Source organism: Eurytemora carolleeae, unplaced genomic scaffold (assembly GCF_000591075.1).
Source record: "Eurytemora carolleeae unplaced genomic scaffold, Eaff_2.0 scaffold6, whole genome shotgun sequence".
Lineage (NCBI taxonomy): Eukaryota > Metazoa > Arthropoda > Copepoda > Calanoida > Temoridae > Eurytemora > Eurytemora carolleeae.
This window is the reverse complement of record NW_019396148.1, coordinates 539545-565800: the sequence shown is the minus strand read 5'-3', so window position 1 is coordinate 565800 and position 26256 is coordinate 539545. Positions and strand designations below refer to the sequence as shown.

The 26256-nt window shown below is 32.3% G+C and overlaps 2 protein-coding genes and 1 long non-coding RNA gene across 4 annotated transcripts in view; 2 read left to right on the top strand and 1 right to left on the bottom strand.

The window, feature by feature from the left end:
- The window catches only part of LOC111696447 (WD repeat domain phosphoinositide-interacting protein 2), a 13260-nt gene extending 6039 nt beyond the window's left edge, over window positions 1-7221 (top strand). Inside the window, exons 12-20 of the mRNA XM_023466049.1 lie at window positions 48-129; window positions 531-593; window positions 1132-1225; window positions 2836-2897; window positions 3165-3203; window positions 3646-3699; window positions 5051-5154; window positions 5841-5925; window positions 7059-7221. Of these exons, the coding sequence (XP_023321817.1) occupies window positions 48-129; window positions 531-593; window positions 1132-1225; window positions 2836-2897; window positions 3165-3203; window positions 3646-3699; window positions 5051-5154; window positions 5841-5925; window positions 7059-7100 (625 nt within the window). The 3' untranslated portion in view covers window positions 7101-7221. The remainder of the gene's footprint in view (window positions 1-47; window positions 130-530; window positions 594-1131; window positions 1226-2835; window positions 2898-3164; window positions 3204-3645; window positions 3700-5050; window positions 5155-5840; window positions 5926-7058) is intronic.
- The window catches only part of LOC111696449 (uncharacterized), a 20733-nt gene extending 8480 nt beyond the window's left edge, over window positions 1-12253 (bottom strand). The window contains exon 1 of the long non-coding RNA XR_002764085.1: window positions 12227-12253. This is a non-coding gene — a long non-coding RNA (uncharacterized LOC111696449). The remainder of the gene's footprint in view (window positions 1-12226) is intronic.
- Window positions 10183-26256, top strand: LOC111696448 (uncharacterized). 2 transcript variants are annotated; one of them, XM_023466051.1, is made up of 16 exons: window positions 10183-10777; window positions 14936-15000; window positions 15324-15370; window positions 16147-16221; window positions 16430-16476; window positions 16813-16891; window positions 17439-17517; window positions 18444-18484; window positions 19471-19526; window positions 20694-20776; window positions 21439-21497; window positions 21940-22032; window positions 22091-22199; window positions 24775-24814; window positions 25624-25669; window positions 25883-26256. In XM_023466051.1, exons 2-16 carry the CDS (start codon window positions 14989-14991, stop codon window positions 25932-25934), a joined length of 918 nt encoding a protein of 305 aa, XP_023321819.1. In that variant the 5' UTR covers window positions 10183-10777; window positions 14936-14988; the 3' UTR covers window positions 25935-26256. The 2 variants fall into 2 exon arrangements, with proteins under 2 accessions (XP_023321819.1, XP_023321818.1); XM_023466050.1 differs by lacking the exon at window positions 10183-10777 and adding an exon at window positions 13694-13898.

Below are 26256 nucleotides of genomic sequence, written 5' to 3'. Positions count from 1 at the left end.
TTCACGAAGAAGAAAATGCTATATGTAATATCATTATTTTTCTTTAGTTTGGCGTTCTCTCCGTGTGGTTCCTTCCTGGCGTGTTCCTCTAATACCGAGACAGTGCACGTCTTTAGGATGGAGGAGAAGGTAAACTATGTTTCTAAACCCATAACGTCGGAGACATCATAGAGTTTATAAAATGTCGTCTTGAAATTATTTTTAATAGTGATAGTTTTTTTCGCGGCATGAGGGATATCTGTTTTTGGTATTATCAGTAGGTTAATAAAGTTTTTTACATTTTGATTCTTGTTTCCTATTCACATTGTCCTTACTTTTACTTTTTTATTTACTGTTTTATTCAAAGTACGGATTTGAACTTATATTCAATGTCAAATTTAAAGGTCAATGACGCCATGCTTAATTGCTAAAAAAATACCATTTTTACCCTTTTTACTTGCTAATCTCAGGATAGTAACCATGTTGTTTTTACCGTTTTGAGGAAAAAATCTAAAAGTCGTTTTTGAAGTCTTATTGAACCCTGTTTTTAGACGACTGATCCTGCTCCGTTGTGTGGCAGCCCTAGCGAGGACCTTTTCGGATACATTCACCAGGAACACAAATAAAATTAAAATAAATTTTATTTGGGAAAATTAGACTTAGGTCTAAGCTTTCGTTGAGACTAATCTAAGTCTCGAGCATTTGGATTTTAGTTGCAACTAATTTTCGATATAGTTGAGTTAATTAAACCGGTTTAATATTGTTTTTGCTGGATTTGTATGGTTAGAATTTGCGGATTCGAGGGATGTGATTAGAATAGACTAAACATTGAGACTAATTCTCCACTAAAACCAACCAGGGGCTGCTTTATTTTTAAGTCCCTAAAGTCGAGTCTAAGAGCATGGTTGCTGTCGATCACGTGACACAAGCTGTCGTCAGCTGATGAATAAGTTGGGTCTTAGATTGATCCTTAAACCTGGGTCTGAGGTATTAAGACTCGAGCCGAAGCTCTGAAAGTGTTATATTTCAATAAAGAAAGTTATACAAGATGCAGATAATTTAACGACAAGTTTATGATGAATTCTCTTCTTCAGTTTTTAAATGTAAATCATTTCATTGGAAATAATTATTTAATTTTGCTATTGTGTCCAGTTTGTAAGTGCAGGTGCTGTACTTCTTCCAACCCAGATGACCGATACCCTGATGCAGGGCAGAGCATTTGCCTCGGTGCACCATACACTTACAGGTAGCATTCGCCTTGGTACACCATACACTTACAGGTAGCATTTGCCTGGTTACACCATACACTTACAGGAAGCATTCGCCTCGGTGAACCATACACTTACAGGTAGCATTCGCTTCGTCACACCATACACTTACAGGAAGCATTCGCCTTGGTACACAATACTCATACAGGTAGCATTGCCTCGGTACACCATACTCTTACAGGTACCATTCGCCTCGGTAAGTAATACACTTACAGGTACTATTCTCCTCAGTGCACCATACACTTTCAGGTATCATTCGCCTTGGTACACCATACACTTTTAGTTAGCATTGGCCTCAGTACGCCAAACTCTTTCAGGTGGCATTTGCCTTGGTACACCATACTATTACAGGTAGCATTCGCCTTGGTACACCAACCACTTAAAGCCAATATTCTTCTTGGTACAAAATACACTTAAAAAGCAATATTCGCCTTGTTAAACCATACCTTTAAAGGCAATATTTGCCTTGGTACACCACACTCTTAAATGCAATATTCTTCTTGGTACACCATATACTTAAAAGCAATATTCGCCTTGGTACACCATACTCTTGAAGACAATATTCTCCTTGGTACACCATACTCTTAAAGACAATATTCTCCTTGTTACACCATACTCTTAAATGCAATATTCGCCTTGGTACACCATACTCTTAAAGGCAATATTCGCCTTGGTAAACCATACACTTAAAGGCAATATTCGCCTTGTTACACAATATACTTAAAGGCAATATTCGCCTTGGTACACCATACACTTAAAGGCAATATTCGCCTTAGTACACCATACACTTAAAGGGAATATTCGCCTTGGCACACCATTCTCTTAAAAGGCCATATTCGCTTTGGCACACCGCACACTTAAAGGCAATATTCACCTTGGTACGCCATACTCTTAAAGGCAATATTCGCCTTGGTACACCATATACTTAAAGGCATTATTCGCCTTGGTACACCATATACTTAAAGGCAATATTCGCCTTGGTACACCGTCCTCTTAAAAGGCAATATTCTCTTTGGTACACCACACACTTAAAGGCAATATTCGCCTTGGTACACCATACTCTTAAAGGCAATATTCGCCTTGGTAAACCATACACTTAAAGTCAATATTCGCCTTGTTACATTATATACTTAAAGGCAATATTCGCCTTGGTACACCATACACTTTAAGGCAATATTCCCCTTGGCACACCATCCTCTTAAAAGGCAATATTCGCCTTAGTACACCATACACGTAAAGGCAATATTCGCCTTGGCACACCATCCTCTTAAAAGGCAATATTCGCTTTGGTACACCACACACTTAAAGGCAATATTCTCCTTGATACACCTTACTCTTAAAGGCAATATTCGCCTTGTTGGTACACCACACACTTAAAGGCAATATTCGCCTTGGTACACCATACACTTAAAGGCAATATTCGCCTTGGTACACCATTCTCTCAAAGGCAATATTCGTCTTGGTACATCATACTCTTAAAGGCAATAATCGCCTTTGTACACCATACTCCTAAAGGCAATATTCGCCTTTGTACACCATAAATTTGACTACCAATCATATTTGATATTTTAATTAGATATTTATGTAGGCGTAAACCGATGTGCACTAGTCAGTATCAGAAATAGTGTTCGTCTTCTTCTAGCTAGTCAGGTTAGTACAAGGATTAGTTAATTAGGTTAGTGATAGATACAGCTATTAAAAATAGCTAGTTATGAGAGTTTTATAATTAGCTATTAAGACCTGAAATTATAGCTAGCTAGGGCAGTAATAGAAATAGCTAGAATTAAACATAGCTAGGAAGCCAAGCTAAAGTTGTTGAAATAAATCAAAGAAGTATTTTATGAGCTATGTTAATCGATTAAGATTAATTAATTGATTTAAAGTGGTGGTTATTTTAGCATTGTTTTTATATTGCAGGATGGAAGACTGTACATCTATAATCTTGATCACAAAGAGGCAAATTTATTCTATTCAATAAATAGAACATTTTTAAACAAAACTTTTTAATTTTTTATTTCGTTGCTGAAGGAATCGTTTAAAAGTCACAATTATTTTTCAAGGGACTGTAAGAATAATGTCAAGTGATCTTCAACTTGTAGAGTGGTGTTTGCGATTTACAACAGTACCCTTTAAACCTTTGGTTGATCAAGGATTCACAACAGTACCCTCTTTAAACCTTTGGTTGATCAAGGATTCACAACAGTACCCTTTAAACCTTTGGTGGATGACGGACTTTTTCTTATTTATGTGGAGAAGCGTTAGACATAAATTCAATAATTTATATTAAATCTTCAATATCGGTTGGGGTTGTTTAAAAGGTCAATAAACATATAAAAGTATGACTGAGGGAGGGGAAGAAGTGATCTAGAAACAAATATTGATAAGAATGGTTGACTAGGGTGGAGATTGTTCTTTGATTCAACAGTTTCAGCTTATAGACCAGGATAATCAGGTACAGTACAAAATAATTCAGCTTATAGAGCAGGATAATCAGGTACAGTACAAAATAATTCAGCTTATAGAGCAGGATAATCAGGTACAGTACAAAATAATTTAGATTTGTTCAATTTTGGAAATCCTATGTAAATTGAAAACCGGAAAACATTTTAATTGATCAAAATGTAAGAAATACTGAATAACAGATAGGTCAGCAACAATAAACTTATAATATTACCAGAAACACAAGGTAACCCATAAAGGATGAGACTTTAATAACGGCATAAGCCTTAAATGTCACGTTGAAATAGGTCCTGTGATTGAACAAAGAGTTTAAATGACATACATTTGCAAGGAAAAGAATAAGTTTACATTTTGTGGTAATTTTGCAAAAAAGGACAAATTCTGGCTGAATTCTGGGCAGTAGTCTCGTCTCTTCTCAATTCTGGCTGAATTCTGGTCAGTAGTCTCGTCTGTTAAGTCTCAATTCTGGCTGAATTCTGGTCAGTAGTCTCGTCTCTTAAGTCTCAATTCTGGCTGAATTCTGGTCAGTAGTCTCGCCTCTCAAGTTCAATTCTGGCTGAATTCTGGTCAGTAGTCTCGTATCTCATGTCTCAATTCTGGGTGAATTCTGGTCAGTAGTCTCGTATCTAAAGTCTCAATTCTGGCTGAATTCTGGTCAGTAGTCTCATATCTCAAGTCTCAATTCTGGCTGAATTCTGGTCAGTAGTCTCGTCTCTCATGTCTCAATTCTGGCTGAATTCTGGTCAGTAGTCTCGTCTCTCATGTCTCAATTCTGGCTGAATTCTGGTCAGTAGTCTCGTATCTCAAGTCTCAATTCTGGCTGAATTCTGGGCAGTAGTCTCGTCTCTTCTCAAGTCTCAATTCTGGCTGAATTATGGGCAGTAGTCTCGTCTCTCAAGTCTCAATTCTGGCTGAATTATGGTCAGTAGTCTCGTCTTAGAAGTCTCAATTTTGGCTGAATTCTGGTCAGTAGTCTCGTATCTCAAGTCTCAATTCTGGCTGAATTCTGGTCAGTAGTCTCGTATCTCAAGTCTCAATTCTGGCTGAATTCTGGTCAGTAGTCTCGTATCTCAAGTGCTGAATTCTGGTCAGTAGTCTCGCCTCTCAAGTTCAATTCTGGCTGAATTCTGGTCAGTAGTCTCGTATCTCAAGTCTCAATTCTGGCTGAATTCTGGGCAGTAGTCTCGTCTCTTCTCAAGTCTCAATTCTGGCTGAATTATGGGCAGTAGTCTCGTCTTAGAAGTCTCAATTTTGGATAGAAACTCGGAATACTTGATGGTGATATAATAATATTTACCAAGGCCCAAATCTAAGAGATCTTAAATGAAAAATATCATTTTTAGATTCTCGGTTTAGAGGATGGACTTCAGGATTTAAACCCAGCCTCCCCTTCAGGATCATCTTCATGCTCATCATCATCACCATCATCTACTACATATGCGGACAGGTAATCATCATCATCATCATCATCATCATTATTAGCTTAATATTGGTGCAAAACCAAAATTCTGAACTATTTTACTTTTCAATCAATACAACAACAATGTTTTCCAAATTATTAATCAGATTCAGGTTAAAAGAGGACTTGTTAATCTGTAAATGTGTGAATCTGTCAAAAAAAATATTATCTAATCTATTTATCATTTATCTATCTTTCTATCCATTATCTATCATCTAATCTATTTATCATTTATCTATCTTCCTATCCATCTTTATATGATCTAATCTATTTATCATTTATCTATCTTTCTATCCATCTTTCTATCATCTAATCTATATATCATTTATCTCTCTTTCTATCCATCTATCTATCCGTCCTTCTATCATCTAATCTATTTATCATTTATCTATCTTTCTATCCATCTATCTATCCATCTTTCTATCATCTAATCTATTTATTATATATCTATCTTTCTATCCATCTTCTTCCTATCCATCTTTCTATATTCTATCATCTAATCTATTTATCATTTATCTATCTTTCTATCCATCTATCTATCCATCTTTCTATCATCTAATCTATTTATTATATATCTATCTTTCTATCCATCTTCTTCCTATCCATCTTTCTATATATATATCTATCTATCTATCTACCTATCTTTCCATTTCTGTATCCTTCTATCTATTTAGACTGAAAAACAAGGCTAATTCTGAGATGACTGATTCTGATAAATTCCACGAGATGGAGTCTGCAACAGAAACCCCTCCAACACAGGAATAAAACAATAATAATAGAAAACAAATTGAAATTTGAAAATTGAAAAATAGTCGTTTTTCCTAACATGTTATTCTATGAATAAAGGGTCATTTCAGATTACATCTGACATCATTCTATGAATGGAGGGTCATTTCAGATTACATCTGACATCATTCTAAGAATGGAGGCTTATTTCAGATTACGTATGACATCATTCTATGAATAGAGGGTCATTTCAGATTACGTTAAAAGTTTCCTTTAAACGAGTGTCCAAAGAAAAATGAAAGAGTGAGATTGATATCTTACCTTATTTGCAGGGCTGGGCAACGTTCCGTTAACGAACGGCAGGTTTTTGAAAATTAACGGAAAACTCCGTTAATGAATGGCAAAAACTGTTAATTTTGAAAACGCTTACAAACAAAAATTAAATTACGAAATATCTATTCCGTTAACACCACAAACAAAAATGAGGCCGTAACTTGAATAAAATACGGGAAAAAGTTGAGTATTTAGCCTAGAAGGAATGGATACCTGAAAAGTAGACCCGTCTTGTCATTTTAACTAAGCGTTAACAAACGGCTTTTTAAAAAACCTTAACGTGACCAGCCCTACTCATTTATATTGGATCGGTGCGTATATTAACAGGATGTATTAATTTAATGAAAAGGAAGGCTACAATATATTTATAACAAATAAAACATTATACTACAGGGTGTCCCAATAAACATGGGAATTCAGTGACGAATTCGATATCGTCTTTTCAAATAATTCTTGGATTTAGTATGTAATCCGTAGGAATTTCGTCTGCTAAATTTACAATTAGTTTGTTTATATTTTGACTGCATACGGTTGTTCTTAGTAAAACAAGAAAATTACAGTATACAAACACAGTTAACTTGTCCGTCTTCACTGTTCATCTTTCGGAGACATTATAGACACATCTTTACAGCCATTTACCGTTCTCAATAAATAAACTCTAGCAGACATAATAATATTATGGCTTGAAATTAGGTATTACAATGCTAATTCATAACAAAGACGATATCAAATTCGTCACTGAATTCCCATGTTTATTGGGACACCCTGTACAAGCTGCATCAAAGATAAAAGTTTACAAGCGAGTGGTTATATTGTTATTGTTTAAATTTTAGTGTTTTCTTCTAGACGATGATAGAGAATTCCCACCAGTGTAAATATTGTATTCCCACTTGTATACATAATTAATCCCCTTGTTCTATTCCCGCTTGTTAAAACTATAAATTTATTCCTCATTATATTAAATCTGTAGTTTGCATATCATTAATTTAATCCCAGTTATATTCCCAACTGAACACTTAATCCTTCTAATCCCAGTTCTATTCCCAACTGAACATTTAATTCTTCTAATCCCAGTTCTATTCACAACTGAACATTTAATTCTTCTAATCCCAGTTTTATTCCCAACTGAACATTTAATTCTTCTAATCCCAGTTCTATTCCCACCTGAACACTTAATTCTTCTAATCCCAGTTCTATTCCCACCTGAACACCTAATTCTTCTAATCCCAGTTCTATTCCCACCTGGACACCTAATTCTTCTAATCCCAGTTCTATTCCCACCTGAACACCTAATTCTTCTAATCCCAGTTCTATTCCCACCTGAACACCTAATTCTTCTAATCCCAGTTCTATTCCCAACTGAACACAACCTTCCCTAATCCCAGTTATATTCCCAAATGAACACAACCTTCCCTAATCCCAGTTTTATTCCCATCTAAACACTACCCAGGTCCAAACTTTTAGTTCAATCCCCACTTAATACTACCAGTTATGTTACACCTGCAGTTCTAATTCCCCCCCCCCCTTTTCACTTTAAAGTTATATATTCATAATTAATATTATTATTGAAGAATGTACAAATTCATTTCTTCTGGGCGAAAAAATGATAATTTCTACATAAGTAAAAAAAACTTGACAAAATATCGAAACCATGACTTAAAATTGATTTTTATGTCAATTTTGGAATTGTTTGATTAAGCATAGTTATTTGTTACAACTTTGCTTACGTATGGCATAAACACGCAGCGTGACATCACTTTTTAATAATATTCTTTGCTTTTTTATGCAACTAATCTTGTGAGTAATTTTTACCATTTATGGTTCTTGCAATTTTAGTGACGAACGAACAAAAACCATCATAATAAATTATATATTTGGGAGTAAATCTGCGTCATTTTTTATTAATTATTCTTTAATTATGCAAAAATATATTCTTACATTTTGTCTTGATATTTATCATGTTGTCACTCTTATAAACGTTGAATTAGACTACTTCTAACGTATTGGTGTTTTTGATGTTGTAAACATTGCTTTATTTACAAATGTAAAAAAAATATTCTCTTAAACATTAGAATAATGTTATAAATTAGTCAACATTGTAAAACAACCCATTAAATCATATGGAGAGTGCTTTCAGAAAACTTTAAAAAATTCCTAAAAATTTAGTAAAATTAAAAAGATACACAAGGCATCCTTTCTTAATTGTAATTTATATATTTAGGTGATTAAACCTGTAAAGCTTTAAAAGTTTATATTTCTTAAAAAAAAAACTTTTTTACTTGTTTAATTTTACTCTTTAGTCAGTAAGTTCATTTTTGGTTTGCCTCAACTTGGAAATATGTTATATTCCCATTTTTGGTGTGCCTCAACTTGGAAATATGTTATATTCCCATTTTTGGTTTGCCTCAACTTGGAAATATGTTAACCACCCTTTTTTGGCCATTTTAAAACGATGGAAGCTTATTTTTCGAAATAAAATGAAAAATTGTAATTTCTTAGCAATATAATATTTGTTACATGTTAATCTTATATCTAGGCACTAATAATATTTATTATATTCTCACATTTAGATCAATGTTTAAATGTTTAAAGTATTATTTACCCCATTTAATAAAATGAATGAAACATGAAGCCAAAAAAAACTAGAAAATTTTTAGTCAAAAAGTTCAAAAATTAAATATTTGTATTTTGTATTTAGTGCATTTATCGGTTTCAAATATTGTTAAAAAATTTAAACCAATAAAACAAATATTTATCTGTATTTGATTTTTCACTTATGTATACATGTTTGAATTGAGATTAAAATACTGTTACCCATATTGTCGGTAATCTATATACAGTGAGAGCCAGAAATCTGTGGAATGGAAAGACGACATTAAAGCAATACACGATTATATTTTATGTTTTTCAAAGCAAATAGTGAAACCAGTATCTTATTTAAACAATTTGAAGTCAAATGGGTCTGTGAACCTTGCACAATCGATGTTTCATGTTAATTGGATTATTTAAAGTCATGACATGAGTATTAGTCGTCTTTCTGTTCCAGAGTTTTCAGATTCTCACTGTATACACGGTGTCCCGAAAAACATAAGTAACATGTCGTCTTTGTTTCACGTAGTGTTTTTATTTCGTTAAAACAATTTTAGGGGCAAGTCCAGTTTAAACATTTAACAAACAAAAAACTGCTAGTTCCATGATTTCTAAAATTTCAATTCATTTGTTTTTATAACTCTACTAGGTGAAGAGCCCGGCGTTGCCCGTGGAAAAAAATAATTGAAATTTTTTTAAGCCTCTGATACCCCCCGGCCACCCATGAGTGTCCAAAAAAACTTTCTCAGTTCGCTGGAAATCCTACTTTTAAGTAGTTTAAACATTTAGATATGACTTTGTTTTAAACGCGTAATATATTGAACTATATTTTAAATACTGTTAAGGGGAAACGCCTGGCGTTTTTAAACAAGCCACAGAGCGTCCCAAATCATATTAGATTATCTCAAACCTTTAACGCCAAAATAAACACATAATAATCAAAAACTTAGTATTTTCTTCAAGAAATTTTATTAGTCTTATTTTATTTTCAAAATAACTAATTCTTCTTAAATTTTCGCATTAGTCCCGAAAATCGTAATATAGATGTAATATGATGTGGGAAACCCTGTAGTATACAATTAAGTTATGTATGTATACAGCAATGTGAATAAATAATCACTTTGTGCAGTGTACAGCTGGTTTATATAAACTTAAGTACCACTTCTTGTTATTTAATTGTAACAACAACAAGAGAACAAAACAAAATAACGTTTTTAGAGAATCATGAATTTAAGAAAACAGACAGTAAAAATTCCGTACAGTCGTCAATGAAGTCTCATATCATTTGTGATCCTTGTATTAGATAATTTTTTGATAACTTAAATATTATATTATGAATAATAGTTTCTTTTACTTTTTAATTCTTATTTAAGATATTTTTATTGTTTTTTATGGCATTTTTTTATTAAAAACTGAAACTTCATTTAGATTTCATCAGTCTTTTAAATTTATGATTTTTAAATATTTCTCTTTCTTATGTTGTGTTTCAAGAAACTACAGTTAAATATAAAAATAAGATATTTAAAAAATGCCACTTTCGGTTCAAATCAACGACCGAGATAATGGCCGCCATCCGACTTATAAATAAATTCTAATTTACGTATCTTTGCTGCAAACTTAGTATTTTTTAGATTGATATTATTTCTTCTGTTTCCTGATAATTTCTGGTAGCATTCAACATTATTATTATTTATTGTTATTACTGTAAATAATGGATTCTAACATGCAAAACATAATTCACCAAAACATTGTATCAAGCTATAAAATGGAAACCATTTTATACAAAACAAGAACAAAAAATTCAAATTAGATAAAAGCAAATTCTAATTAGTGTAGGTTTAAATGGCACCTAGCACTAGGTTAGCACCCCGATTTTTACATTAATAATTTTATAGTTTCACCAGAAGTCTTTCTATACTTTTGCAAGAGGAAAGGAGAAAGTCAAAATCCCGCGACATTGAAGGTATAACTTTGTTACCTCGTAACTACATTACTTGTACAACTTTGTTACCTCGTAACTACATTACTGGTATAACTTTGTTACCTCGTAACTACATTACTGGTACAACTTTGTTACCTCGTAATTACATTACTGGTACAACTTTGTTACCTCGTAACTACATTACTGGTATAACTTTGTTACCTCGTAACTACATTACTGGCACAACTTTGTTACCTCGTAACTACATTACTGGTACAACTTTGTTACCTCGTAACTTCTTTAGTTATAATTTTACGCACGAGAACGAGAAATGTTGATATATAATTCGCAATCAATTTTCCCCCTTCTCCGCCCCTCTCCTTCTCCTGTCAATTATTTTAAGTTAAAAGTTAGTTAAGAATTAGTCCCTGGAGTCTCATGTAAATAAAGTAACTGGTATTTATGTATGAAGTAACACGCAACCAAGGGATATCGCCGTTTTTCACAGTGGGAGCCAGGAAACTCTGGATTGTGAAGACGACTTTTAAACTCGAGTTATGATAAACAGTTCAATGAACATATGAGACTCAGCAATTGTACAATATAGGAACCCCCATTACACTTAATAAGTGATCTAATAAGTTACTAGTGAACCTATTTGCTTATATATGTATTATCATCTATTACACTTAATAAGTGATATAATAAGTTACTAGTGAACCTATTTGCTTATAGATGTATTAACATCTATTACACTAAAGTTATGTTGTATGTAAATGTTTTTGAAATCTAATTTTTGAGTTATACATAAAGAGAAAAAGAAATAAAACTTAGTTTGATTTTAAATATTAGAGAGAAAAAAGAAAAAGCATGGAATCAGTAATTTATTGAAAAATTTTACTTTGCGTAAAAAGATTTTCATAGGTGTATAATAATAGATCATGTTTAAAAATTGCATACATCTTATCGAAAATGACCGAATTGTTAAAGAAAATTGGTTCTTCAGGATCCAAGCAGTATGGAATATAAGGGAGAAGGAATCGACCGGGCCCGCCCACATGCTTTGCAGACAGTACTCCATTTGAAAAAGAGTTTTTAAGGTCGTCTTTTAATTTTTTCCGTATTCCATTGACAGGATCTCAATTTATGGCTTAGCTATTTTTTTGTAAAATTTCTTAAAACGCTAGAATTAAAAAGAAAATGACGTGTATAACACACTCTCATGATGATTTTAAAATAAAACTTCTATAATTTTCATAAGCTAAGAAACCCTCTGTCACATTGAGAACATATTGATAGTCCACGGGAACTGATAAAAATACATTTTTTGCTGTGCATGATTTATTTTTAGTTAAAAAGTCTCTCTTTCCTAAGCCATGTAACTTTAACCATAGGAAACCCGGTTTCTGAATATACAGGGCAAGGTTTGCAGAAACTACTTTTTGGTAATAAATATGTTGCTTTTACCGCCTTTTTACCAAAATTACTGACCTATGATTCCCTCAATAGCGGGAGGTTAAGTAGCTTCACGTCCCTTGGTACACTTATGTAAAATAACCTCTCGCTTTGCGAAGTTTTCGGAGGAAACATCGCGCATTTTCATCTCAAAATTGTGTACAACCGCTTTTTCGGGTACTTAAAAATTTTACTTGACCATGAGTTCCCTCGACCAATTTTGTCTAAAAAACATCCCTCGCTCCGCTCTGGATGTTTTGTAGGCAAAATTGGTCTTGGTAAAGTAAAATTTCCTAACCTTCCCTCTAAAGTAGTTGTAAATAATTGTATTTTCAATTTCTTTACTTAAAATCTGCATAAATGTATATAACCCAAAAAAAGTTTCTCACATTGATAACTTTCATGAAATAATTGTGTCTTTGCCACAAACTCAAATTTTCTAGTCCCTATTCCGTTGCAAGGATATTCGGATTTAAAAATCAGACTCAATTCCTTTCCGGCTCTGGCGGTTTCTTTTTTTAGTTCCCTGTATATCTAGGGTTTCCAACGCAGATGGATTTTACTTGCGCGCAATTGCGAATCCTTTAAACTCCGCACAATTGCGCGCAATTCTGCGCAATTGCAGGCAACGGAATAGCGATTGGAAACCCTATGTATCCCAGTATATCAGTTTACAGTTAAGGGTAGAAGGTGGTTTAGGGGGAATATACAATGTGACCTGTGTGTTGGTAATCATGAGCGGGGGAATTTTAGAAAATTTAGTCAATATTTATTCATGACAGAAGGAACATTAACTACAAGGGTTGAAATAAGCAGTTTTCAGACAGAGTTTTTGTCAAAGCTCGGAATATAAGTTTTTTTGCCATGTTTGTATTTCAAAACACAAAACAATTTTACTTATCTTTATCATCCCTCGATAATTTCATAAAACTTTGATGGAGTACCTTTTGATTCATAAATAAGATCTTACTAGACTTGATTGAATCTCATAAACTTTGATAGAATCTCACAAACTTTGATAGAAACTCATAAACTTTGATAGAAACTCATAAACTTTGATAGAATCTCATAAACTTTTATTAAAACTCATAAACTTTGATAGAATCTCATAAACTTTGATAGAATCTCATAAACTTTGATTAAATGTCATAAACTTTGATAAAATCTTATTAACTTTGATAAAATCTTATTAACTTTGATAGAATTTCATAAACTTTTATTAAATCTCATAAACTTTGATTAAATCTCATAAACTTTGATAAAATCTTATTTACTTTGATAGATCTCATAAACTTTGATTAAATCTCATAAACTTTGATAAAATCTTATTTACTTTGATAGATCTCATAAACTTTGATGAAATCTCATAAACTTCGATAGAATCTCATAAACTTTGTTAAAATCTCATAAAATTTAATTAAATCTCATAAACTCTGTTGAAATATAATAAAATCTAAACGAAACTTTGAAAAAGAAAAACAGAATAATAAGAATAGCTAACATGGTTGTAAAATAATGGAGAAAAAAGTTTAAAATTAAAAGTTTACACAATCAGGTTTCTAAGATATAGAGATTAGAAAATTTTAATGTGGGGCAAAGACTCAATTTTTTGAAATATGATTTTCTAGAAAAATGTCTGGAATGTCTCACAGGAGTAGTTTAGGAAGTTTAGCATCTATATCCGCTGAACTTCCTGTTTCACCCTCAGGAACTATTTTCAGAAAAACATTTTTAATGTAAAAAAGTTTTCCCCGATTTTTTACCAAGTTAGAACAATATTCGTAACACAGTCTACAGATCTAATATTTTATATATTGATATTACTTCACACAACTTATTGGAAAGAAATAATTTGTTTGTGTTGTGAGGCAAACATGTACGGTTTATGTTACATATTGGTTGGAAAAAAAATATTTATTTGTACAAAATTTTAGTAAAAATTCAATATTTTTTGCAAACATTTAAAGTTTTCTGCTGCTTAAATCCAACCAGGAGATAATTTCGTACCTCTTTTACTATTAATAAGAGTACATATGATGCCTAACTTAAAACTAAAATAATTGCGGATTTCCTGTTCTCATTGTTAAATTTAGCGGATTTCCTGTTCTCATTGTTAAATTTAGCGGATTTCCTGTTCGCATTGGTAAATTTAGCGGATTTCGTGTTCTCACTGTTAAATCTATCGGATTTTCTGTTCTCATTGTTAAATTTAGCGGATTTTCTGTTCACAATGGTAAATTTAGCGGAGTTCCTGTTCTCATTGTTAAATTTAGCGGATTTCATTGTTAAATTTAGCGGATTTTCTGTTCACAATGGTAAATTTAGCGGATTTCCTGTTCTCATTGTTAAATTTAGCGGATTTCCTGTTCTCATTGTTAAATTTAGCAGATTTTGTGTTCTCATTGTTAAATTTATCGGATTTCCTGTTCTCATTGTTTAATTTAGCGGATTTTCTGTTAACATTGGCAAATTTAGCGGTGTTCCTGTTCTCATTGTTAAATTTAGCGGATTTCCTGTTCTCATTGTTAAATTTAGCGGATTTCCTGTTCTCATTGTTAAATTTAGCGGATTTCCTGTTCACATTGGTAAATTTAGTGGATTTCCTGTTCTCATTGTTAAATTTAGCGGATTTACTGTTCACATTGTTAGATTTTTGTTTTTGCGTTTATTGTATACAAGTTGCAATAAACCTAACAAAAGATTGAGGCCAATATTATAAATGATTGAAAATTGTTATGAGTTAAGGAACTGATGATGAAAGAGGGAAACGAAGGAATAAACTCTTCAGAAGAATACAAATGGACATAAAAGTAAAATTTTCAAATTTTTTCTTTGAATTTTCTCTTTTTATTATTTAGTCAATCGTATTTGGGAGTGATAAAGATGGCATTTTGTAAAATGTTCTTTAAATATAAATATACACCGAATATTGTAAAACACGAACACAAAGATGAGACTTCATAAACGTATGTACGAACATTTTACAGTCTTTATTCTTACACTTCATTTCACTTCATTACACTTTACTTATTTTCATTCTTTTTCTTATCATCTTATTTTTGTTCTTTTTCTAATTTTATTTAAGTGTTGTGACAAGGTTCTAACTTTATTTAAATGTTAGTTTTCTTTGCAGGACAGAGAACGTCAAAGGAAAAAACTTGGACCGGTGGAGGGGGTCAGGTTTGGAAACAAAAATATACTAGTTGTCTTAAATTGTAATCGTTAAAGATTTGAAAATAAAAATACCAATTTGTTAAAAAAAATACTTTGGAATTCCTCCGATGTAATATCAAGGGACCCTAGTTTAGAGAGTTGCTTACCAATATTTGAATGATAAAGAATTGTGGAGATACCCCTTGTTTTTTCTATGTTGAATGTAAAGGGTTACCCATAAAGGATGAGATTTTAGAGACGACTGTGCGGAATTTCACTGTCTGTTCCCTTCTTTTCATGATTCCCTGCAACTGTAAAAGTTATTTCTTTCTTTGATAAATTACGTAATAAGATATCAAAAAACTATATTTAAGGTAGAAGACTTAATTTAACCTTGGGATCGTCTTATTTTAAGCATTTCAGGTCGTCTTTACAGTCTCATCCTTTGTGGGTAACCCTGTATATAGCAGACACATTTAAGATTGATATCAAAATGGCGATATCGCTATCATTGCTACTGAAATAAATTTTCAAGTATCGTTGAGAATTGGGCAAAGAAAAAACCCACTTGAAATAACGTTTACACATTCCTTTATGCCGAGTCCATTAGCGCCTGATCCAATCAGAGTTCAGTCATGTGTTTGTTGTCTATTCTGAACCAATAGAAATAGTATGGCGGTAACATCCATCTTTCTATCTATCTCATTATCCAATTAGAGATATGAATCCTTCAATCGGCGCTATCAGTAAATGGAAATATTTACTTCTACTGAAACTATAGTGTACAGTCTCTTTAACTCTAGATATGTTGATGCCCAGAGGGATGTTGCCGTGGATATGGGAGAACGTGATATAAGAAGAGAGATCTTAAAACACAGGTAACAACTTTACAGGGAGTTTGAACCGATTCAAAAGATCATAGAATGCTCAATTTTTGGAATTAGGAACATATAATTCTAAACCAATGTTACAGTGAGGGCTAATCGAATTTATGAATATAAGTAATCGTCATTCTTTTTCCAACTTTTGAACAAAATTATAATTTGATTTTTACATTATTTTGAATAATATTTTGAAAATATTAAGAGGAAAACTGAAGAGTTCTACACTAGCAGATGAAGCAGATAACCTAGGTATGCTTTTCCTACACAGAGGCGCAACTGAAATTAAAGTGGGGGGGGGGGGGGTAAATTAAATTTTTGAAAATAAAGTGGTTAAACAACTTAATTCATTTTTGATATTTATTTTGTAGAAATGAAAACTGCATAGCAATGACAGCTTGGGAATGGAAAAATAAGCCCAATTTTTTTTCGCTGCACGACATAAGAACGCTCCACAGTATTATGTACAATGTACAATGAACAAACTAGAGGGGGGGGGGGATGGCACCAAATCCCCTACCCCATTTTTTTGTGAGGTGAAAAAATTGTGGATGAATAGATAAAAATTTCTGTTTTAAAATTCTTCAGGATTCTTGTTACTACTGGAGCAAGCTCTGAAAGAAATGAAATCAGGAAGCCCGGTTACCGCTCTAACCTACCTTGACAAGTATATGCTAAATTTTAAAAAAATATAAATTTTTAAACTAATCTTGCTCCCCCCCCCCTGCTAAAATCCTGAATATGCGTTAAAAGTTTAAAAAGAAATGGAAAACTATTTATATTTCGTGAAAACGTTCATGTTTGAGGCTTTGTATCAAACTAAAATTCTCTAATCCCTATCTTTGCAACCTGTGGGTATCAACTTTTGATATTTCAAACTTAGATAATTTTATCTAACAGGATTCAAAGTTTGAAATATCTAAAATCTCCGGCATGGGGGGTTAAAGAATATATGGATTAGAAAATCTGAGTTTGTGGCAAGGATTCAATTTGTTGAAGGAACCCATGGGTACCCCCCGGGGGTGGCAAAGGCTAAAAATAGAACATTTTGAAAATCCACGGGCTACGCCGGGCAATTCAAAAAAAGTCATGATTTGATATCTAGTACTGGTAAACGGCGCGAGTAACTCTGAGTAATTTTATAAACCTGGACAACTTCGGGCACTCAAGCTAGTTATAAAATCAATTTTACAATTTATATTTCCAAAATGAAGAGGTCTACAAATCCACCCTGAAGATGGTGATATGAGGGTTTGGAGAGGTAGAGCATATATACAAGCTGGACTATGGCAGGTACTATATATACAAGCTGGACTATGGCAGGTACTATATATACAAGCTGGACTATGGCAGGGACTATATATACAAGCTGGACTATGGCAGGTACTATATATACAAGCTGGACTATGTCAGGTACTATATATACAAGCTGGACTATGGCAGGTACTATATATACAAGCTGGACTATGTCAGGTACTATATATACAAGCTGGACTATGGCAGGTACTATATTTACAAGCTGGACTATGGCAGGTACTATATATACAAGCTGGACTATGGCAGGTACTATATATACAAGCTGGACTATGGCAGGTACCTGGACTATGGCAGGTACTATATATACAAGCTGGACTATGGCAGGTATGATATACTAACATGACTATAATAAGGGCAGGTACTATATTCACAAGCTGGACTATTGCAGGTACTATAAATCATCGTGGATCATGGCTATTGTAAAGTAACTGAGTGTTTGCCTCAAAATCTATTTCTATTTTTTGTATCATTGCAATTGGATTGCAATGATGCAAGACTCAATTCCTTAGAAAAGAAATTAAGGAAACAATTATTATATTTCAAAAAATAAAGTCAAAATGATAATCATATTTACTTTCTAACTTTAAACAATCCATCGGTTTATTGTTCAGAAGGCAAAAGCCATATGTTTTTTAAAAAACAAAGAATTTTTCCGGATTTTTTTTGTTTGCATTGATGGATTTGTCAAAATAAATTTCAAAATCGAATTATTTTCCATTTAATTCATAAATCATTCCTTGGGTCATTTGAGCTAGTCATAAAAAAGACCATACTGTTTCAGCCGTTTTGACGTTTATTGGATACAAACAGACAAGCCATTATTTTTATAGATTATTTTAAAATAAGTTTAAATTTAATTATGATTATAATAGTAATAAAATATTTATAGCTTTTGTTTCTAGAAAGCGCTGGAGGATGCTAAAGAAGTCTTCTATACTCTTCGGTAAACTTTCAAAGGGAAAACTCTCCAAAACATGTTTCAATAATTAAAGGATTGTAAACGTAATTTCAAGTGACCCTTCATGCAAAGAAGGCATTTTCTGTTGCCCATTGGTACTCTTTAAATCTTTGGTTCTTTGTTTAAATATCTCAGAAACCCCTTGAATCGCTCTAAAATACGTTGTTTAACTGTACATTAAATATTCAAACATTTTAAATGGTTTCCGAAAATTCGAAAGAAAATGTTCATTTTTTCCTAACTCCAGAAAGTGAATATTAGCATTTAAAAAAATGAAAACAGTCTGGAAACAAAGTGTTCAAAGTGTTTAAACGCGTTTTTGTACAGGGTTACCCACTAAGAATGAGACTTCAGAGACGACTGTACGATATTTACACTCACTGTTTCCTTAAACTTATGGTTTCCTTAAACTTTAATCTTGTTTCGTTCTTTTTCAAATTATAAAATAAGCCATACAATGACTTTATAGTCTAGACAGAAGACTTAATTCAACCTTGGAATCACCCTGTAGATTAATGAGAATAAGTCCGACAACATTGATCATCAGTCAAAGGTTTAAAGGGTTCCGTTGTGAATTCCCTTTAAGAGAAATAGTTTCATGGTTTAATTAATCTATTTGATTTTTAACTCGAACAAATCGTGCACCAAGGGTACCGTTGTGCATCAAGGGTACCGTTGTGAATCAAGGGTACCGTTGTGAATCAAGAATACCGTCATGATTTAAGGGTACCGTTGTGAATCAAGGGTACCGTTGTGAATCAAGAGTACCGTTGTGAACCAAGGGTACCATTGTGAACCAAGGGTACCGTCGTGAACCAAGGGTACCGTCGTGAACCAAGGGTACCGTCGTGAACCAAGGGTACAGTCGTGAACCAAGGGTACCGTCGTGAATCAAGGGTACCGTCGTGAATCAACTTTTTAACTTGAGGGTCAAAAAGAATTTCTTTAATTATCTATTTTTATTTCTTCAGGGATTCAGAGCATCCCGGGGCTCTCATAGTAATGGGAGAAGGTCTTTATGGACAAGGTCAATATTTATGTCATTTTAGGCATTTATGTCCTTTACGCCATTTTTGTCATTTTGTCGTTAATACCATTTAAGCTATTAATATCATTTATTTCGTTTATATTATTTATATCATTGAATAAGCTATCTAAGGCCGAATTTAAAGAATTTGAGCCGCGGCTTAATTATGGTTGGTTTCCCGTAAAATTGTATCTAATGTTTCAAGATTTAAGCCGGCGCTTAATATAAACCGGGTTTTGGCGGATTTAAGCCGCGACTCAAATTCTTTAAATTCGGCCTCAGGGCGCTTTGCATCGATCTTCTATTTCAAATTTTTATTGATGCTTAATGTATCAGCAATTCGCTTCGATACAACAAAGACAAAAAAATTCGCAGATTTACAAATTTTTTCGAAGATTTTAAAATTTTTAAAGAGGATTTAAAAGTTGAACGTAAATCAAAAATTTTAGGAAACACATTTTAAAACTTCGAGCATTCATAAACCTTTAATGTAAGGCCCCACAAAAAAAACGAACAAACAGACAGACAATTAAGAAAGCTATTTTTAAAGATGTCATTTACATCATTTACACAATTTAGTACATTTATGTCACTAATGTCATTTTTTATGCCATTTATGTCACTAATGTTATTTTAAATTTATGCCATCTATGTAATTTTTGTTATTAATGGCATTTACATCATAGAACTTATATATTTTATACTCATTTCAACAATATTTTTAGTTTAATATATGCAGACTAACATTTTTTTGGATATTTAAAAATTCTCTTCTGATTTTTTATAAACTGTTGTTCTGTGCAGTGTGCACTGTGATCATTGAATATTGAATACATATTCTCATATACATAAACGATTTGCCTTTAGCAACGTCTTTTTTTACTATTCTATTTGCTGATGACACTAGTTTTCTAAAATCATCTCCACATATCGAAACTTTAGTAATTGATGCGAACTTTGAACTAAAAAAGGCAGCTACATGGTTTCAGGCAAACCGTTTAACACTAAATGTTTCCAAAACAAAGTTTATGATATTTAGGAATAAAAATATGCATTTTAATCCTGAGAACTGCAAATTAAAAATTGGAAATGAGATACTAGAAANATATATGTATCCTAGATTTATATATCCCTTTTATTTCAGTTCAGAAAATAAATTTTTTTTAGGAGATTTTGAGCATGGTTTGATGTGGTTTAATAGGGGCTTGAGGAACCCTGAGCTTCTAATGTCAGAAAGAGAAGAAATTCTTGTAAGTATTCAATTCATAAATCAGCAAATATAAAACACTAAAGAAGATACGTTTAATATGTTGTCTTAATTGTTTTTTATCGAGAGAAATTACCTGGATGTTTTTCTGATCTAAGGGGTTTTCTGACCAAAAAAATGTATTTTGTCTATAGAAGGTCGTTCATAATCGTTAAAAAAAGGGTCGTCGATTATTGTCTTTAACGAACTGTCGTCGTTAACGGTCGTTTATGAAGTTTCGTCGTTAATTGTCAAAAATTAAAAAAACGACGAACTATAATAACTGATAAACGACCGTTTCGTTTTTTGTTCTTTCTTCTTCTTTTATAATTTTTTAAAACGAAACGATTGTTTTTCTAAAATGTGATAACGACCTATCCCTAGGGGGTGAGGGCGCGGATATAAGTGTATCAGTGAAATCTATGATTTCAAGAACGTTTTCATGGCCACTGTAGACTCCGGTTCAGTTCAAGTACACGACTTTTATTTTCTTTGAATTTTAAAAATTATCAAAATTCAATGCTTTTAACCTCCTCGGATACTAAACGAACACTGATGCATCTATTCTTGTTTACAAATTCCGCCCAGAGAGAACTGGTTTAAATATGTACGCAGAGTATACGCGACCACAATTAACTTTCCTTGCAATAGTACCTTGATATTAAGGCCGGAATAAAGAAAACTGAGGAAGCGATTAACAACGCTGTTGGAGATTGTGCAACCAGGTATTTTTTCAGAAAATTATAAAACTCAAATAATTTTTCATTTTTAAAACTAGATAATTTTGCTTATAGGGACTGTAAGCGTAATTTCAAGTAACCCATCATGCAAAGATGGCAATGCCCGATTCAGAACGGTACCCATGAAACTTTTATCTGATCAATACTGTGGAAGATATCATTGCTTTTTTAGGGTTAAAAGTGTTTAATTCTGATAATTCATATATGTTTTCCTGTAGTAGAAATGCTCGAGTCACTTTTGTAGAGAAACCACAATTAAAAATAATCATACTTTATAATTCATACTGGATCTTTGGATGGAAGATCACTTAAAATTACGCTCACAGTCCCTTAAACTGTTTTTTAAAATAGAATATGGTTTATATTGCGGTAGCCAAAATTAAACAACACTTTTTTTTACTTTTTTAAATGCATGAATTATTTCTAGTTTTTTCCAAAATGTCGGACAAGTATTGGATCTGTTGCCTCGTGGATTTCTGGGAGTTCCATGGTTCCAACTCAAGACACTACTTTCAGAAAGGTTGAGGTTTAGATATTTAAAAAATAGAAAAATTCTTCATAGATTGTATTCTTTCCAGAAAAGAGGAGAATAAGAGAGTGAAAAGTGCTCGACATCAGATCAGAAGTGATTCAAGACAAGATAAGAAGTTCCTTCATCAGCTAGCAAACGATAAAGCGTTCCTTCAGGTAGAGTAGATGTTCCTTCATCAGCTGGCAAACGATAAAGGGTTCCTTAAGGTAGAGTAGAAGTTCCTTCATCAACTTGCAAACGATAAAGCGTTCCTTCGTGTAAGTAGATGTTTCTTCATCAACTGGCAACCGATAAAGCGTTCCTTCAGGTAGAGTAGATGTTCCTTCATCAGCTGGCATATGATAAAGCGTTCCTTCAGGTAGAGTAGCTGTTCCTTCATCAGCTGGCAAACGATAAAGCGTTCCTTCGGGAAGAGTAGATGTTTCTTCATCAGCTGGCAAACGATAAAGCGTTCCTTCATGTTTGTAGATGTTTCTTCATCAGCTGGCAAACGATAAAGCGTTCCTTCAGGTAGAGTAGATGTTTCTTCATCAGCTTGCAAACGATAAAGCGTTCCTTCAGGTAGAGTAGATGTTTCTTCATCAGCTGGCAAACGATAAAGTGTTCCTTTAGGTAGAGTAAGTGTTCCTTTTAGCTTTTGAACAAAAAAATACAGTGTGGTGTTTCATCATCCGTTAGTAAACGAGTAAGCGTTACTAGAGTAGGTTTTCCTAAAGGAGAAACTAATAATATACCTTTAGTCAGACAGATTGCATTTGTCAGTTACTTGATAATGGGAATGTGTTGGATTATTATCAAAGGGATTAGTTGTTATATGAGAAGTTTTGCGTATATTTTACTGTTGCAAATTAGAATCACTGATTTTAACTTTAAGAAAAGGTCTTTATAAAACTTGTTCAAGAAAATTTCGATATTTGTTTACAATAAATATATGTTATTAATTTGATCAAACTTGTTCCTCGTTGAGACTTAAAAAAACAATTTTATTCCGATTTAAAACTGATTCATAAGAACAAAAAGAATAGCTTTTAAACGAAATAAAAAAATCGTTTTAAAATTATCGGATATACTTTTTTCGTTTCGATCCTGTTTCGCTACTATGCGATTTTCCTAAAGACCTAATGAAAGTTAGATAAGTTCCGTGCGGTATTTCTCAGGATTGGATTGTAAGACTTCCTCTTCCGATCGCTCTCCATAATAAAGGATAAACAGGATAAGCTCCGATTCTTTATTCAACCAAATCTTCAATCTAAATATATTTTATTATCTCCACAGAAAAAGCTTTGAGTGATCTAATCAAAGATAATATATATATAGATATGCAGGCAGGTATAAATTTTGAGGTCTTGAGAAAAGGTGCAAACAGCACCATCTCTGTCGTACGCATGGCATTTTATCCTCTGGATTGTTGCTAATTTATCACTTTGTTTATGCGTGATAACACTAAATGCGTACTATAGTATCAACAATGTATACTGCATATTGTACTTAATGAAACAAATTAATCAATGCAAATAAAACTGAGGTAGGAATTTGACTAGACAAAGTTTAAATGTGCAAGTTGTACTGAATGGCATACGTAAATTAACGCAATTTAAATAAAAATTATGACTAAAAAGTACATCGAATCTAGGACAAAGTCCTCCCAAAAAAATGTTGCAATTTATTTGCCTTGTTTACTAGAATTCATGTATAAAAAACAGTAATTTTAATAATTCTTTAAACCATCAACCCCAACATATTGCATATTGTGGTACCAATTAAAAAATCTAATTTTATTTAAATATCTCATAAAAACCGTTTGATTAAATAGATATCACTTATTTAACAAATATAAAATAATTTCCAAAGGTTTGTCAATATTTCTGTTTGTCTACTATATCTTTACTAAGTACAACTGATCATAACATAAACAAAACGCGTACTGTATGTTTGTGTTACCTTGAAATTTAATTTTATTGGTCAAACAGGTCCAGATAGCAACACTTGAACTATACAGGATGCAATACGCGTACTGTATGTTTATATAACACAAATGCGTATTTCCTACAGATGGCAGCAAGGGGAGAAAGGAATATAGAAAGTAATCAATTTGCTATAGATGTCTCTCCTTGCACCTTTTCTAAGAGGTTCAAAAATTAGTTGTCTGCTACAAGCAATTTAGGAAGGAGGTTTCTACCTGCCTGCATATCTATAAATATATATATTATCTTTGGATCTAATCAAACCATTACAAGATAAAAATATCAACTCAGCATTAAAATACTGTGGGAGGAGCTAACAACATACAATATAAATCATCCAAAACACGAATCATGAAATATACGACATTTATATATATACAAAAGAATATTTACCGCAGTGATCCTAGAATTATTGTCACAGTTTACATTATTTATACACTAAACGGACTATAACTATATATAATATGAAGAAAATCTGTCCGCTCTCACGCGAGAATTCCGCGCATGCGTAAACTGTTTGTTCACTGCTTCTTAAACTAGTTTTTTCAACTCTTTTCTGTACAGATATTCAGGGTGAACTCAGAACTCTACAGGGGCGCAACATAGACTTTACTTACGCAGCATGGCTCGCGTAACAGATCCAATACATCGAAGTGAAGTCAATTCGACGATTGTCTTTAATTTAAGAGAAAACTTCTTAATTTTAAAAACTGGTGAAGAGTTTGATTTAAAAAAAAACGTTAAAAATAATTTTTTTTTATTTCAGGATTTAGTGATTAAACTAGAAGATAAACATGTCAGTCAAAGTAAGGGAAGAATTTTTTTTTGAATACGGTGGTAGGCGATTATATCAATACAATGAAGACAACTTTCGATTTCAATTTTGATCTTAATCAAACTTTTAAACGGATTGAATACACAAAAAAAGGAAACAAAGAAAAGCTGTCAACTTAAAAAAGCTTTTCTTTAATCAATTGTGAACTTGCATTTGAAAAAAAGCTTGTTAACAATAAAAATTTGAATAAAAAAGTCGTCTTAATTATATTGATACTATCACCGTACTCAAATCAAATTTTAAAAGAATTAATATTTTAACTTCTTAGCTTTATTTCAAATCCATAATGAATATTTGAGAATTGTAAAATATTGAAAATTCAATCATCAAAAGCTCAACTTTTTAATGAGATAAAACCATTAAGTTTTTGCAGAAATAATAAAATTAAAATTTTAATAAAAAGAATTATTTCATAATTATTAATTCTTGAACTTTCAAAAAATTCCTGAAACCTTCTTAAACCTCCTGAACCTTCTGAAACCTTCTAAAATCTCCTAAAATCTCCTTAAAGTTTCTAAAACCTTCTAAAATCTCCTGAAACCTTCTGAAACATTCTAAAATTTCTTAAACGTTTCTAAAACATTATAACCCCTTCAAAAAATTTTGAAACGTTCTCAAATCTCCTAAAAGTTTCTAAAACCTTCTGAAACCTTCTAAATTCTCCTAAAACCATCTGAATCGTTCTAGAATCGCTTAAAATTTCCAAAATCCTTCTGAAGCGTTCTGAAATCTTGAAATATCTTAAATTTTAGAAAATTTCAGAAACATCTTTTTGTTAAGAAATTGTTAAAGAGGCTAGAGGAGCTGCTCAGTATCTTTCAGAAAGGAAAACAGAATTTAAAAAAATATGAAATACCAGAAATTTTTTACTTTTGATATTCATATTTTACTTCTTTTAACTCAATCAATTATAAAATTTTCACCTTCTTAAAACTTAAAAAAACGTCCCATTAATAGTTTTTGATGATCAATTTATAATAACCCCATTAATACAAATTGAAAGAAAAAAATAATATTTTAACAAAAATCTGATTTTTAGACGAGAGTTCTGGAGTCAACAGAATCCGAGATATTTATTAAAAACCACGTAGTTGGAAAAATATAATCTCACATTTTTTTTATAAAAATGTTTTTTATCCTATAAGGTTAAAGACCCTTTACTGTTTTAGCGCTTCATACCATGCCCAATTTGCAACGATACTCCTTACACATTTTTCTGGTTTTGATGAAATGGTTGTACAGGAACACGAGACCTTGTTTAGAAATTATATTTAACAAAACTGAAACTTATTCTATGATTGTTGTTAAACCAGGAGCGTAATTTTAACTAAACCTTAACATGTAAATTGTCTTCATTTTTCTTACTTAACAAATGTGAAGATCAATGCTTAATGTAAGTACTTAACAAATGTG